This window comes from Neovison vison, chromosome 10 (assembly GCF_020171115.1).
Source record: "Neovison vison isolate M4711 chromosome 10, ASM_NN_V1, whole genome shotgun sequence".
Taxonomy (NCBI): Eukaryota; Metazoa; Chordata; class Mammalia; order Carnivora; family Mustelidae; genus Neogale; species Neogale vison.
Genome location: NC_058100.1, coordinates 1,064,739 through 1,080,668, shown reverse-complemented (window position 1 = coordinate 1,080,668; position 15,930 = coordinate 1,064,739). Strand labels below are relative to the sequence as shown.

The following is a 15,930-nucleotide window of genomic DNA, read 5'->3' as shown; positions in this document are numbered from 1 at the left end:
AAAGGGACTGAGCAGGTCCCGCTCAGATCTCGACACGGGGGGTAATGCTGGATTTTCCGGGTGGCCCTGACCGTGGTCACACGTGTCCTTACAGAAGCGCGTCGGAGAGGAAGCGCGAGGTGTGGGAACTCACCGGGAAGCCAGCGGCGGGAGGGGCAGGAAAGGGCGCGGGGCCCGGCAGGAGCCAGCCCTGCCCACGGACTGGGCTTCGGTCCAGTGCGGCTGATGTCAGACTTCTGGCCTCCGACAACGTGAGAGCAGAGCTCGTGTGGTTTCACGTCACGGGTTTTGTGCAGACGTGTTAGGGCAGCCGTGGAAGGCTGGCGCACACGGACCCTGGAGCCAGATGGCGGGGCCTGGGCTGGCCTCCTCCCTGCCCAGCTGCGTGACCTTGGGTGACCATGGGCGAGGCACTAACTCACCCTGCCTCTGCCTCCTCATCTTTAAACTTGATAATCAGAGGGCCCCGCTTCGGGGTGTTTCGGGGACTGAAGGAGTCTGTCCTTGTGGGTGAGACCTGTGCCTGCCACCTGCTGAGGGCGGGGGGCTGTTTGTTCCGGAATCTCCTCCACAGCCCCGGGATGTGGCCTCTGACACCCCAGGCTGCCGCAGCCTGGTCCCCGCTCCACGGTGCCCCTGCTGAGGGAGGCGTGGGTGTGCGGCTGTCCGGGGCCACGGAAGAGCGGGCCCCTGGTCTCAGGAGACACCCCCGCACCCCACACTTCCAAGCGTGCCTTGAAACAGGAGTAGGAATCCGTGGAAAACGACCTCTCTGGGGCCAGCGGGTTTCTTTTCCTTAGGGTTTCTCAGAACCTTTAATATGCAAACAAGCCCAGTGAACCTCCAGGAGACATTTCCGAACAGGGACCCAGTGGCCCCTTTTCCTGGGTAACACCCAGCAGAACCCTCTTCAGAGTGAGTCAGGAAGCCGGGCAGCCCCGGAGGTGGGTGGAGGGAGGAAGGGCCGTAGGAGAGTCCTGTTGGCTTGACCTGCGAACGGTCTAGAAAAGACCCTCGGCTATTGTCTCCACCCAACCCGCAGACAGAAAGGGTATGGGCAGACCCCTGTCTTCAGGACCTGGGGCCAGCACCCAAGCCCCCAGCTCTGGGTCCCTACCATCCCCAGCTCTTGCATTGCCCTGAGGACTCACTGGGGTCACATCAGCCCTCAGGCGGGAGCCCCGCCAGCCTTCCCCCCTGCCCCAGGGCTTCTAGCCCCGCACCCCCGTACGGGCAGCTGTGCTCTGCCCACCGGAGGACAGCTGGGGAAGGGGCGTGCAGCTGGGGCAGCAGGCTCAGGTGGAGAATTCGGGGTCCTGGACATCTGAAGGGCAGCCTCCGAGGTGGGAGGGCACGGCTCCGTGGCCTGGAGGAGTTCTGGAGTGCGGCCTTCTATTTGGGAGACTGGGAGCAGGTGCCCCAGGGGTCCACGCCGAGCAAACAGTGGCCGCCCTCCGCCCTCTGCTCGCCGCCCGGCTGGCTGCGTCCACAGCCTCGTCCTTGCTTAATGCCTGTAGATGTCCCAGCTCCCAGCCGGGCAGGAATGTATGTCCTCGTCCCCAGCACAGCCCATGGGGTCTGGCACTCTGCCTGCACGTGGTGGCCAAGTCCCCTGTGAGGCCTCACCCCCAGCAGCCACCTTGGTGACTGTGGCTCCTGGGCCTGTCCCCGGCCCTCCCTCCTGAATGCCGGGCCGGCGGAGTGAGATGGTGCCCCCTCCCCCAGGAGCCCAGGCCTCTGGCCACGTTGGGCGGGCACGCAGACGGTCTGCAGCCTTCCCTGCCTGCGTGAATGTTCGTAAGCGGGAGCCGGGAGGGAGAGTCTGTGGAATTCCTTTCCGTGGCGGGGGGAGGGGCCAGGCTATGCCCGGTGATGACACTGGCCCGGGGGCAGCCTGTTGAGGGGAGCCTGGCTTTGTTCCTAGCCTCCTGGGCTCAAAGCTGTCTGTGGAAGACGACAGGGAGGGAAGGCTCAGGACACCCGTGTCCCTCCAACAACGACCACAGAACGTCCTCGTGGGGCTCAGCTGGTAGCGTTCCCGGGATAGTTTTTCAGAAAAATACCTCACTGGGTTTCCAGGATTACAAAGGCAACATGCGTGCGTCTTCACGGAGTGTGCTTTTGCTGTTGCAGGGAAGTAGCCAGCCGCGGCCCTGGTCTTAGCCGTGTCCTCGGCGTGCCCGTGGGGACCAGATGGCCCGAGGGCGCCCGCTGCCTTGCTGTGTGTCTTTGTGCATGGACAGGCACGGCTTTGGCTTCTGCGCGGTGCTGTTCGCTTTTTTTATTTTTTAAGATTTTATTTATTTATTTGACAGAGAGAGATCACAAGTAGGCAGAGAGGCAGGCAGAGAGGTGGGGGGGAAGCAGGCTCCCCGCTGAGCAGAGAGCCCGATGCGGGGCTCGACCCCAAGACCCTGGGATCGTGACCTGAGTGGAAGGCAGAGGCTTAGCGACTGAGGCACCCGGGTGCCCTCTGTTTGCTGTTTTTTAAGAAAGAGGAATCCCGCCACATGGCAGTTTTCACTCTTCGGGCGATATTGTATCACGAGTATTTTGGAAGCCGACACCCCGAGGTCCAGGCCTTTCTTAAAACCAGCAGCTGTGAGTCCCACTCGGAGCTCCGCGGCTTATCCAGCGGCTTCCCTCTGATGTGTGTTCCGTTGTTTCCACACTGACTTCTTCTTCTTTCCTTTAATTATTAGCAGTTATTAGTAATTCTCTTTTAAATACTCTGGTAGCTTTACCTTGTGCATATGTTGCGAGAGACGATTCTGCCTCGGACAATCACAGAAATGGTGAGCAATTAAAAAAATTTTTTTTGTTTAAATAGTCACAATGAATCGTCTTAAGACCTTAACCTGTCCCACTCTCAGAGAATCTGCTACCATTTGCACGGTCCTGGGACGGCCCGTTTCTGGAGCCTGGCGCCCGCCGTGGCCCTGCCCCGCCCCGAGGCCTCCTGTCCTCCAGGAGCCTGGTGGGAGCCCAGGCCGCAGGGCCAGGCCTCTGGTGCGGCGGCTCCGGTGGGGACCAGCTCTTTTAATAGATGAGAGCATGGACTGTGGCTCAAGTCCTGCCTCCACCCCTCGCTGGCTGCGCGGTCTTGGGCCCGTCAGCCCTGTGAATGGGAGGCCACAGCAAGGACCGAGACCGACTTGGGTCAAGCCCAGCCGCCCCCACCGCCCGGCAGGACGGCCCCCTGAGTGGAGGGCTCAGCGGTTCCCAAGCCGACGGGCATGTCAGTCAGTTGGGGGCAGAAATTCCCACCACCCCGAACGCCTGGTCCCAACCTGGTTCCTCAGCTCCCCCAGCTGCTGAAAGATCCAGAAGCTTCTTTGTTTTTAGCAAACATGCTGCCCGTGGTGAGCAGGACCGGTGAGGGCACGGCCTCTCCACACGCTCTGCCGGACAGGTTCCCGCGGCAAAAGCAAATGGAAACGATCAGAAGCCCGTACGGAAAACAGTGCTTCTCACCCCAGACATCGCGGTGCTCAGGAACCTTCTTGCCCCCTGACTTGCCAGAGGCGCCCGCTGCCTGGGCCGCGTGGCAAACCCTGGGGGCCACCCCCCGAGACCCCTCGCAGGGCCCGGCGTGGGACACAGGGCTTGGGGTTGTCCACACCCGCTGTGGGGCCCAGATCTGCTCCTTGTGAACTGTGCAGCTCGAACGAGTTACTTCATCGCCCGCAGCCTCAGTTTCCCTGTCTGTGTAATGGGAATGATGACACCCATCCCCGAGCCCTGTCAGGGCTAAATGAGGGAGTGTCCAAGTGCAGGGAGGCTGTAGCCCATGGTGTCCAGTGGGATGGGGATGGGGACGGCCAGCCCCCCACTGCTCCTCCCGCACGTACCCCGGAGCTAGGGTGAGCACTCCGGGCCTTCCTGGCTGCTCTCTGAGCCCGTCCGTGGCGGCCTGGGACAGAGGGCTGGGGGAGTCCCGGGGGGCATCTGACTCTGCCTGTGAAAGGAGAGGCTTTGATCTGCGTCCTCAGGGCCGAGAGGGGCTCCCCGGGGAGGACAGTGACAGGAGGGCGCTGCTCATGTGGAGCTCAGGGGGACACGAGTTCTGTGATCATGAGTGACCAGGGTTGGCTGGAAGGAGATGCCACGTGGGGCCACGTGGGGAAGGTCCCCTTTGCCACGTACACCCAGGAGGTTGGCTTGGGTCCTGACCACTCTGGGGAGCCACCGAAAGGCTCTCCCAGAAGGGCAGGGCCTCAGCCTGGCCTGCCTTTCCCATCATCTGCTCTAGCAGCGGTGACGGTGGACGGGCCCAGGCCGCGGCCGCCCTGACCCAGGGCCGGGCCTCCTCGCTCTCGCTTCACGAGGAGTTGGGCGAACTCCCACCCCACACGAGGACGAACCTGGTGTCTCTCCAAACGTCTCTGGGGACTCTTGGGGACTTCCGCCTTTCTCTCGGCAGCTCCTTGGGTACCAGACTCCTGCGCCCGCTGACTTCCGCAGCCCGTCCTGCACGTGGGGACCCCTGTGGGCACGGGCACCTCCTGGGTTCTTCCCCACAGGACAGGCGCGACCAACCACACGAACCCCTGAGCCTTCCTGCCCCGGGCAGTGACAGCTGCTCCTGAGTGGCCCGACCTCCCACCTGGCCCCCCGGTGCTCCTCAGCCACCACTGACCCTCTCCTCCTGACCCCCCACCCTGGCTCTCCTGTTCACTTCCGGGGCAGGTGACGTACGCCCAGAGGAGGTCTGTTCCGAACCCCTGCAGGTGTGCGTCAGAGGAATCCTCTGCATCAGCAAACGTGCTGGCGGGGCCGGGGGGCCCCTAACAAAGATGGTCTCTTCCCACCGGGGCCTCTGCGCCATCCGGTCTGCACCCAGGAGGGGCTGAGCGCGGTCAAGGAAGGGGACAGGAGCGTGTCTTGTGGAAATGCAAGCCCTGTCCTAGCTCCCCAGCAGGAGACCAGTCTGGCCGGCTGGTCACCACGGGGCAGGGGTGGGGGTGGGGCGGATCCTGGCCTCTGGTGTACTGACCCTGCGCTCAGGACGTTTCTTCTGAAAGAAGTGGCCTTGAACTTTCTTTATAAGAAACAAAGTAGAACCCAAGCCAGCTGGTCCCTAACCTAGAGGGCTCTGCCTGGTAGGTGGGCAGCTGACGGGGGGCGGGGGGTGCCCTGGGGGGCGGGGTCAGCCTCCGTGGCTTTACTTTCTTCCCCCGCTCGATGGGCACGCTGCTTCCTTACGGGAGACAGCGAGGCTGTGAGTGACGGCCCGTGTGCACTCAGAGGTCGCAGCCTGTGGTTGGGCTCCTGGGGGACGTGAGCACACGGGAATGTCACGGGGGCTGCACCGGGTTCTCTCGGATCCCCTGCCGGAGCCCTAACCCTCAATACCACTGTGTGTGGAGATAGGGTCTGCGGGAGGTCATTAAGGTTAAATGAGGTCTTAAGAGTGGCTTAGCAGATGGGACCGGCTCAGAAGAGGAGCCAGGGAGAGCAGTGTCTGTGCGGCCTCGGCCGCGTGTGGGAAGGGGCACTGGCCAGAATGTGGCTGCGCTGTCCCTCTGATCTGAGACCCCCGGCCTGTGGGGCCGTGACACAGCCGCTCGGCCATGCAGCGGGCCTGGTGTGGTGCTCTGTTATGGCCACCTGGGCTGACTACCACACTCACAGATTCCACCCATGGGCAGTCTGTGTTCAGGGGTAGGCCTGGCGGGCATGGGCTGGTGGCCTTCCCGCCCCCGGAGACAACTCCCCCGTGGCTTCTGGGCCCCCATCTGATGCTGCCCTGGCTTATTTCCCACATTGGCCTTCTTTCTTTCTTCTCTCAAACTCTCTCAGCCCCGCCGTGCCCCAGGGCCTTTGCACCTACTGTCCCTGCCTGGGATGCATGTGTTTGCAGGCTCACCTTTCACAGGTGTACTCCTCAGGGAGCTGCCCCGGGTGGCCTGCCGGGACGACACTTCTGCAGCCGGGCCGCTTTCATCGCCTCTGCCCTATCTTAGTCTCCTGGGACCTGGCATGGCACCCTGAAGTGCAGTGTTTACATGTTTATTATCTGTTTTGTCTCCACTGGAACATTAACTCCCTAAGGAGAGAGGCCTTGTCTACTTGTTCCCACTCTATCCCTAGAGCTGGGCATGGAGGCGGTCATATAACAGGGACAGCCCATGCTGAATGAGTGAAGGAGTGAGTGAGCCGACCGATGAACTGGTCTGGGCCAGCGTCATGCCCGAGCATCAGCTTCTCGTGACTTAGACCCAAAGCACCTTGATGTCCAGCCCCATGCCTGATCCCTCCCTGCAGCCAGAGGCCAGCTGGTCCCACCATGGCTCTCCAACAGAAAGGCTGTCAGAGGTGTATGGGGCCACCACGGCAGGCTAGAGAGGCTGGTGAACGGTTGGCCTCCCACTGCTCTCTCTACCCTTCGTGGAACAGCTCTGAGTTTATCCGTTCCCCATACCGGGCGCCTGTGAGAAGCCCCATTAGACCACACGGCTCCACAGGTAGGAGGAAACAGAAGGTCACCAACGGACCCACCCTTCCGCGCTCCCGATGGGGAGTCCGAGGACCAGAGAGGGACAGGGACTTGCCCACACGTGGACGGTCAGTGACAAAATGCCGTCCCCAGTGGTGTCACGGCCAGGGATCAAGGAATTCTTGTTATGTGCGTGAAACATGCTTTCTCAACTGCCACCACTGACTTTCATCCTCTGAGAGTGGGGGACAGGAAAGGGTGTATGGTCACCCTGGTCCCCAGCAGTCCCAAACCAGCCCCAGGCTCAGAAGTCCCTGTGGCTCTCGTGTGTGCCGCGGGAGCCTGTGGGCTGCCTCTGCCAGGCTGAGAGCTCCCAGGGGACCCAGGGCACAGCACTTTCCGACGGGGAGGGTTTCTTGGAAAGACGCAGAGCTGGCGAGCGCACCCCAACCCGCTGAGGGTCTCCACGGTGGTGGAGTCATCAGACTTTCCCGGCAGCCCACGTACGTGCTGGCCTCGTTCAGAGGTCCGTTTTGAACACCTCTGCTTTCCCCCCTTCCTCCCTTTCTTCAGCAGCAACATGGCACCTTCACTGACTGGGGATTTTGTGTTAACCATCCCTGCAAACCCAGACGTGCGTTTCAACCCTGGCAATCAGAGCTTGTCCTTGGGGAGACCTAATTAGATATTACAGGACTTGCAATGTTTCCATGGAAACTCCCATAGTAATAGTGCATGTGCATAATATATGCTCCAGGATTAAAAAATGTATATATATGTAACATAATATATAAATAATTACTGGATTTTAAGAAAATATTTAATTTTTTTGCTTTTTTTCCGCATATATATATTTTTTAAATGATGAAAATCTTCCCTGGAGGTTTTCTCCCGCAGCGAGAGAACAGTAGAGAACACAAAAGGCCTTTCCACTTCCTCTCCTTTAATTTAAAAAAATTCCTAGTTGCATGAGAATTAAAGTTTTTCAGGTTAGTCAGAAAATGTCTGAGCAGGATCTCCCCTAACAGCCGAGAACATTCCGATGAAAGGTGTTGCTTATATAAAGAGCCTGAAAGGCCTCGGGCTTTCAAAATAGCACAGGGAAGCAGGCAAATCAGTGAATCAACTCCAAACTCACTTTGCCTAAAAGGAAAAACCCCAAAAGGCTGGTTTCCCGTGTGGGAAAGGCAGGCGCTCTGCCGTCCGGGTGACGGGGCCGGGGGGAGCTTCGGGGCGGGCCGCGCCTGCCTGTCCCGCCCGATCGCCGACCCCCGCCGGCTGGAGCTGGGGCGCACCTGTCCTGAGGGGACCAGCTGGCCCTGGGCGGGGGCCGGTTCTAGGGACCGAGGCAGCACGCCCACGGCTGGACGACGGCAGGGCCGCCGGCGAGGGACCCGCTCTCTGCCGTGAGCCTCAGCTCCAACCTGACCGTTTCTGGAGAATTCGTAAATAACGGAAGTCGGAGCTTTTCCGCACGTCGGACGGGCCGTTCAACGAAGAGCACTACGCGGACCCCTCTGCTCGTGGCCACTCCTCAGCTAACCCCCAGATTTGCCGGCAGGACTCGGCGCTCCCGAACTCGCTGCAGGCTTCCCCCGTGCACACCGGACATTCTGTCTTGCCTTTGTGCTGGACTCTGTCTGCGGCGGACTTGCTCCCGGGAGGAGCACTCTGCAGCGAAGGGATGACGCGGCGTGGGGTCAGGCGCGGGCCTGCGAGATGGCGCGTCCGCAGGACGGGGCAGGGGTGGGGGGAGCTGGCGCGCCCTTGTCACGGTCCCGTCCCCAGACCGTAGCTCCGTGATGGCAGCCAGACTGTCCTGCCCGGACTGGGGAGCGTGCAGGGGCAGGAGGGGGCCAGGGCCGTGACCCGCTGGAGGGAAGGGGGGCACTCTTCCCACACGCCTGCTCCCTAAGTGCGCGAGCCAGTGTGGTATGTTCCTTTTGTGGCATAAGAAGGCGTCCCCAGATGGTGTCTTGAGACGACCCTCAATCCGTCATGATCTGAGGGTCAGCGATCTGGCCTGGTTTCCCCGGGGTCATGCGGCTGCTGTGCGAGGCAGGCGGGGGCGCCGGGGAAAACAAGGTCAAAGCAGGCTCCACGGCACAGACCCTTCCTGACCCCCGCTATGCCCCAAAGCCAGGCACGTGGCCGGGTTCAGATCGCAGGGGCCGAGGGGTGGCGGCCCCTCGCACTGGGAGGAGAGGCAAAGCACTGTGTGAAGGAGCGAGCCAGCGGGCGGGGGGCCGCCTGCACACGTGCGTGCCAGACGGGATCCCAGCCCTGCCTCGCCCCAGAAGCTTCCTGGGCGTGCCCTCGCCCTGCCTCTCATGCCAGACCTACGTGAGGTCACCAGCTGGTTCCTGGACAAGGGTCGGACTTGTGTTTAAGTTCCCACTGTGTCCCCTACCGTGTCCTCACCTGGTCGGTTCTTTTCTATCGAGGAATAATCGACACACGAAACTGTAGATGTAGCCATCTGCGCCGTGGAGTGACCGCCGCAGTCCAGCTCACGGACCCCGTCCCCACATCACTGCGTCCTTGGTGGGGGAGAGCACGGGACAGCCCCTGCCTTAGCTCACCTCCAGGGTCCCCGACTCAGGACGGCCTGACTCACAGGGCTTCACGCTGCCACGGACGGACGGGCGTTCAGTGGCCAGCATACTCTGAACTTTGGAGATGGGTCTTTTCCCGGCCGGGGACATGTGAATGGCCCTCGGTCACAGTGCGTGGCGGCCGCTGGGGCCAGGTGTGGGCACTCTGTCTCCGCACAGCCGAGGGCTTGTCCCTTCCCCGGCGGCCTTCCCAGGGCGGGAGGCAGCCCGCGCTCCAGTGTAGAGTGCGCTTCGTGGGTGAGGCTGCAGGCCGCGGCCGGCATGGGGTTCTGAGCTCGGTCGGGGTCGGCCAGGCTGAGCCGCCAGGTGGGGCCGGTCAGGGACCCCGCTGCAAGTCCAGGAGCGCCGGCCGTCGGCTCTTGCCAACTGTTCTCTAGAATGGAGTCGAGCTGACTTGGTTCTCCCTTCTCTCTAGTCCAGAAATGGTACCTTTCTGTCATGTTAAATCCCCGTCCCACAGCTCTGGGGGTGACCCTCACAGGCCGGAAAGCCTGAGGCAAGGGCGCCATCCGCGGCAGGAGAGGCCCGGGCCTGCGGGCCTGCCCTGCGCCCTGCTCCCTCCGGCCGGGCAGACCCAGTGGGCTGAGATCGCTCCTGGGGGCTTAGGAGGAAGAAAGTCCCAGCAACAGGGACCGTGGGGCAGCCCCCACCCCGGGAAACCAGTGTTTGAGGAACCACAGTAGGAGGAAACCCACTGGTCAGCGTGGGCCTCGGAGGTGGCTTCTCCGTGACTGCCCAGAGCCGAGCTCTCCAGGGCTCCCTGGCGCCCCTGCCCCAGGCCAGGCCCCCACATCCCCTCGGCGTGCTTCCACCATTCTCAAACGGGGTGCTGTGGAACCCGGGCTGTGTGGCTGGGACCACACCCCAGGGGAGGACGGTCCTTTGCTGGACTTGCTTCCCCTTCCTCTCACCCCTCTGGGCCTGCGGTCTCAAGAGCCCTGTTCCGGAGTAGCTCCAGAACTTCCTGGGGCTTTATTTACTCCGGCTGGAGCACCCCCTGGGAAAGGAGGTGCCCAGCCCGTGGCTAAGATGAACCCTTAGGTACTTCATTGGTCACAGGCTTAGGAATGAGTTTTCCACAGGAATTTCCATCCTGGGTGGTCGACAAGGGGCCCAGGCCATCTGTCCTGTTTTTCACATAACACAGTCGTCCTGCTATATACCGCTTAGTTACTGAAATCCTGTGCCTGCCACAGTGCGCCCGCTGCCCTCCTGGGGGCTGGAGAAGGAGAACGTGCGCCAGGAGTAGGTCCTGTCGCCGGAGAGCTCACGAGCCCCCTGGACACACAGGAGGGAGGCGCCGAGCCAGACGGTCTTCAGAGGAGACGGCATCTTGGGGACTGTCTGGCCGGCGCCTCCCTCCTCAGAGCAGGACACTGAGCCCAAGAGAGGGCCGCTCACCCCGTGGGCTCCCCCAGTAAGCCGCTGTCCCCCAGACACTAAACACGGGTCCACCCAACACCTGCTCCAAGTGCAGAACGGGGCTGGGGACTGGCGGTGCCCCAGGGAACAAGGAGGACGCGGCCCCTGTCCCTCAGGAGGCCTGTGCTAGTGACTCCCAGTCCGGGAGACCCTTCAGTCCATTGGGGAGCTCCAACAAAAATCCCAGTCCTGGTGCCTCCCACTCAGAGATCCGGTCCGAGTGTTCCCCCAAACTCTCCCAGTGGTTCTGGTGTCCCAGGGAGAGCCAGACAAGAAGCAAGTGCGCCCCGAGCTCTGCCGAGTGTCAGGGACTCGCAGGAAGCTGAGTGAGGACACAGTGTGTGGGGACCGCCAGGTCGAGAGGCGGGGTCTGCCCTGGGACTCCAGAAGTCATAAGGGGGTCCTCGTGTGGGACAGCAGTGCAGTCTCCTGGGCCACATCGGCTACCCTGCAGACCCCAGCGCCCTGGCCTGGTGCCCCAGCTGGCAGAGGCTGTCCGTGGCCAGCTCCATCCCCCAGCCCACCCCAACACCCCCCCACCCCGTGTTGATGAGTGTCCCCGGTCCATTTTGAGAGTGGCTGGTGAAGCACATTTCCTCATGTCGTCTGCACTGCTGGCCCCAATGCTTGTCCCACAAGGTCGGCAGGCTTGAAAGGAAGAGCTCCGTGGCAGAGAGGTAGAAACGGGCTCGGAGCGGCGTGCAGCTGAAGGTCGCGCAGCTAAGAACCAGACGTGGAGCCCTCCTTGTGGCTCGCCCGCTGTGCCCCATGGCCCCCCACCCCTCCTCCTGCACCAGGAAACTGAACCTGGCAGAGCACGTGCGAGAGGCAGGGGTGTCCGTGCCCCCAGATCAGCCCCTCCTGCAAGCTGGGCAGAGCCGTGGCAGGGCCGTGGCAGGGCCGTGGCAGGGCCGTGGCAGAGCCGTGGCGCGCTCTCTCAGAACACGGAGGGCTGCAGTCTTGCTCCCCATCGGGGAGTCACAGAGGTTCCTGCCCACGGGGAACCCCGTTACTATAGTAACCCGATGCAGTTCTTTATTATAGGACGGATGGTTTTCATTTCCTGTTTGAACAGTGTGGCCAGCAGTCCCGTTGCCATGGCTTGGCCCGTTGGTGGCAGTTAGGAGCAGAGGGGACCCACTGAGCAGCCATTGAGGGCTTTTCTGTGTCTGCAGATGGTGGAAAGCGGTGTCTGCAAGGCTTCCCCCGACCCCCGGCTCAGCGGCACGGGGTAGGGCGGGAGGGCTGTGCCGGCGGGGTGCTGTGCCGGCGGGGTGCTGGGCCGAGTACCTCTCCCGCTATGGGTCACACCTTCCTCATGAGCCCCGCTGAGCCCCGCTGGTCCCACAGTGCCTTCTAGTTCCCCTTGTGGAATAGCTCAGCGCTGTTCTGTTTGGCCTGGACTCTCGGGTGGACTCCGTGAGGCCTGGGCCTGCCCCGTGTGGGCCCCGTCATCGGGCAGTGGCGGCCACACAGCAAGGGCTCACCCTCACGGCACGGCCGCCGGGGCCTCAGCTGCCAGGAGGGCGAGGACGGTCTGTCGGCCCTGAGCGCGTCCACCTGTGGTGCTAACGGCAGTCCGGGTGAGGGGCTTCCGGGACTCCATGGGCTGCTGACCCCCATGCACACGGCCCCAGGGCCGCGTCACAGTGCCGGCCCGCGGCGGGGCGGCCCAGGCACAGCGAGGTTCGCTGACAAACCCAGTCACAGCGCTCCTTGGCATGGGGTTGGGATCCTTCCCCAGGCAGTGTGGCTCCAGGGGGACTCCAGGCCTCACGGGGGACCCTGGCGGCTGGGGCCCCTTCTCCGAAGCCCCTCGGGGGTGTGCTGGGTAGGAAGCATGACTCCTTCATCTCCACACCCCCTCCAGGGCCGGGCAGGGGCCAGTTTGAGCGAGACCCGCAGCTCCTGGGCACTTCCTGGAAGAGCTATTTCAGGACACGGGCGGGGGGAAGCGGTCTGGAGAGGCCAGCAGGCCCCAGCGCACAGGCGGGGCCCCCCACAGCGCCCCCAGACAAGCCCCCGCCCCTCTAACGGCCCTGTGCTCCCGCCAGCTCTTCGTGATCGACAACGGCGCGGACGACTGGCGCATCGCCATGACCTACGAGCGGATCCTGCACATCAGCCTGGAGATGCTGGTGTGCGCCATCCACCCCATCCCCGGCGAGTACAAGTTCTTCTGGACCGCCCGCCTGGCCTTCTCCTACGCGCCGTCGCGGGCGGAGGCCGACGTGGACATCATCCTGTCCATCCCCATGTTCCTGCGCCTCTACCTGATCGCGCGGGTCATGCTGCTGCACAGCAAGCTCTTCACCGACGCCTCGTCCCGCAGCATCGGCGCGCTCAACAAGATCAACTTCAACACGCGCTTCGTCATGAAGACGCTCATGACCATCTGCCCCGGCACGGTGCTGCTGGTCTTCAGCATCTCGCTCTGGATCATCGCCGCCTGGACCGTGCGTGTCTGCGAAAGGTAGGCGCGCTCTCCCGGGGGGGTGGGGGGGGGCTGGGGGCGGGGGGCGCGCTCCTGGGGGGGGCCTGGGGGCGAGGTGTGCGTTGGGGGGGCTGGGGGGGCCTGGGGGCGAGGTGTGCGCTGGGGGGGCTGGGGGGAGGGGGGGCTGGGGCGGGGTGCGCGCTCCTGGGGGGGCTGGAGGGCGGGGCCGCCGCTCCCGGGGGCTGGGGGCGGGGGTGTGCGCTCCTGGGGGATGGGGGGGCTGGGGGGCGGGGGTGCGCGCTCCTGGGGGCTGGAGGCAGGGTGTGCGCTCGCGGGGGGGGGGGGGGGGGGGGCGGTGCTGGGGGCGGTGCGCGCTCCCTGGGGGCTGGAGGCGGGATCGCGCGCTCCTGCGGGCTGGGGTGCACACGCACACGCACAGGCTGGAGGACCAGCAGGTGCCCCGGCGCTGGGGGAGGGGGAAGGGGGGTGCATCCAGGTGAGCGGGGAGCCGGGCGCAGTCCAGGCCTCTGCAAACCGCTGGGCACACGTGCTCTGTGTCATCACTCGCTCTTTCTCACGGGGACACTTGCTAATTCTGCATCATCCCTTCCCCTCACCAGCATCTTCAAGCCTTCTGCAAGGCCTGTAGTAAGGAATCTGGTTTAGTTTGTTTAGTCCAGATAGTCTCACAAGTATTCACCCCAAAACCCTTTTCACTGTGCGCTATTGAGGGGTGGGTCCCCAGCGTGGGGTCCACAGCAGCGGCATCGGTATCGTTGGGAACTTGTTGGGAGGTAGAGCTCAGGCATCATCGCAGAGCTACTGAGTAGAATTTGCTAACAAGGTCATCTGGTGATGGCGCGAAACTAAAATTTTGAGAAGCTCGATGCGGCAAGAGCACACTCGGAAACACCATTTCAGGAGCTGGTGCTGGGCAAGTGGGAGGACGTGGACCGTGGAGACCCACCCCTACCACAGAGCACTGGCCCTTGAACTGCCCTCCCTGAGCCTCACGGCCCAGACGAGGCCCCTCCCTCCCCTGCCCCCCCCCCACGCTGCCCTTGGTGACTCCTGTCCCTCTCCAGCCAGCCCTGCGTATTCATTCTAATCTGATTTCCCATGTGGAGTCTGAACACATCTGTTAGAAACTGGATTCTCTCCCTAAGTTGCTGTGAGGCCTCGGGCAAGTCCCTGAACCCATCTGGGGCTCAGGGTCCTTGTTTTGAAATGAGGATCTCTCAGAAGGAAGGAGGAGAAGTTCGCTTGACAGGAGTTACTTTGATCACGTGGGGAGGCCGGGCAAGACCCTGGGCGGTTTGCACGGACCCGGCAGCGCCCCTCAGTCTGCTGGTGGCTGTGCGGCCCGTGTTCCAGCACCAGCGTCCCAGCAGAGACGAAGAGAGAGAGGGTTGAGGAGAGTTAGCCGAGAACTTCTCACGTGTGTGTGTGTGTCGAGCCAGATCCCCCCTGTTTGGAGATGTTCTGTTTGCAGGTAAATGTCCAGCAGACACAGTCAGATCAAGAGGGGTCCCTTTGCAGCCACAGGGACCCCGAAGCAGAACAGGGTGGTCGCTGCAAGCCGGTCAGAGTGGGGACACACTTCTTGCGTGCAAAGGCCCGGAGACTCGTGATGCCCTCCTCCTCGGAACCCCGCCTGTGGCAGCTGAGCCCACAGCATCTGCTCTTGGTGGTGGGGGGGGGGTGTTGGGAGGACTTCATGAGCCTTTCCCGGGTGAAACATGGTGCTTGGATTCCAGCCTGAAATCCCTTGATGTACTCCGGGCTGAGCAGTATTATGCCGGTCACTGTTCCTCTCTGGCCCCCTGCTCTGTCCCTGCAAGCTGGGGTCGTGGTCCCCACCTTCCAGGCTCTGTTGCTGGAAAGAAGCGAGGGAGCGTGTGGGCCTGCCCGCTGCGGGGCGGTGACAGTGGAAACCGGCCTGGTGCCGGGAGCTTGTGGTAACCGTCAGGAACTCTGCGGCTCCTCGTGGACGGAACCAGCTGGTCCTTCCACAGGCAGGGCCCCGCCTCGCCGTTCTGCTTTCTGGTCGACTGGAGCAGAGTCTTCCGACAACCATGATTGAGTCTGCAAATCCCTCAGGGTGTTTGGAATCTCCCGCGGCTCACTTGCGCCCCTTGGCGTCCACGCTCCGCCGCCGTCTGGCTGAGCCCAGGCAAAGTGTCTGCGAGTACGTGTCGCTGTGTACTGAACCCGCCACAAGGTGGGGACCATTTTTTACCCCAAAACAGGCATGCTTCCAAGTGTGTAGTTTGCAAAGCGCTCCGTTGCCTTTCATTTGGCGTTGACCGGCCCGCCAAGGCCTCTGGGCGGACGCCGGGTTGCCGCTCCCCGCAGCCCATCGCGCCTCTGCCCACAGTCCAGCAGAGCCCGAGAGTCAACGAGCAAATCCCCGTCCTCGTGCCGGTCCCCCTTGTCCTGTGGAGAGGCCCTTCGACCAAACGGCTTCCGTGCTGGCGGAGCCCGAGGACGTCACAGCCTCGGTGGGTGTCATTGTCCCGCCAGTCCTGGGTGGCGGCCTTCTGAGGGTCCCCTCTGTTGCCGTCCGTCGGGCAGACGTAGAGGCGTCGTGACCGTCCCCTCCTTGGAACTGTGGAAACACAAGCAGAGGCCCCAGGTCGCAGGGTCAGGAAGTGCGGAGTCGGTTCGAACCTGGAGCCTGTTTGTCTCCCACCCCCGGCGGACGCTGGAGCTCACAGGGTCGCTGTGGCCTGGACTCTCCCGGGGGCGCCCCAGCCAGCGAGTCTCACGGCCGCTAGGGCCGGCGCGTGGACCCAGGCCTCTGCTGTCTGTGCCCTTCCCTTAATTGCTGTCTTTGGTGCTGCCTCCGTGGTAAATTCACACACGGCCACCGTGCCCCCCGCCCCTGCGCCCCGCACGCTCACTCTGGACCACGGGCCTTCCTGCAGGGGCTGGTGATGGCCGGCCCCGGCCTGGAACCACCCTGGCTGAAGGGTGCAGCCTCGGCCAGGTCAAGAATGGAGTCCAGGGCCACGGGCATC

The 15,930-nt window shown here is 63.0% G+C and overlaps 1 protein-coding gene across 1 annotated transcript in view; it reads left to right on the top strand.

Moving 5' to 3' along the window:
• KCNN3 (potassium calcium-activated channel subfamily N member 3) overlaps nucleotides 1-15,930 on the top strand; it is a 117,905-nt gene that overhangs the window by 57,902 nt on the left and 44,073 nt on the right. The window contains exon 3 of the mRNA XM_044266466.1: nucleotides 12,531-12,949. Within this exon, the coding sequence (XP_044122401.1) occupies nucleotides 12,531-12,949 (419 nt within the window). The remainder of the gene's footprint in view (nucleotides 1-12,530; nucleotides 12,950-15,930) is intronic.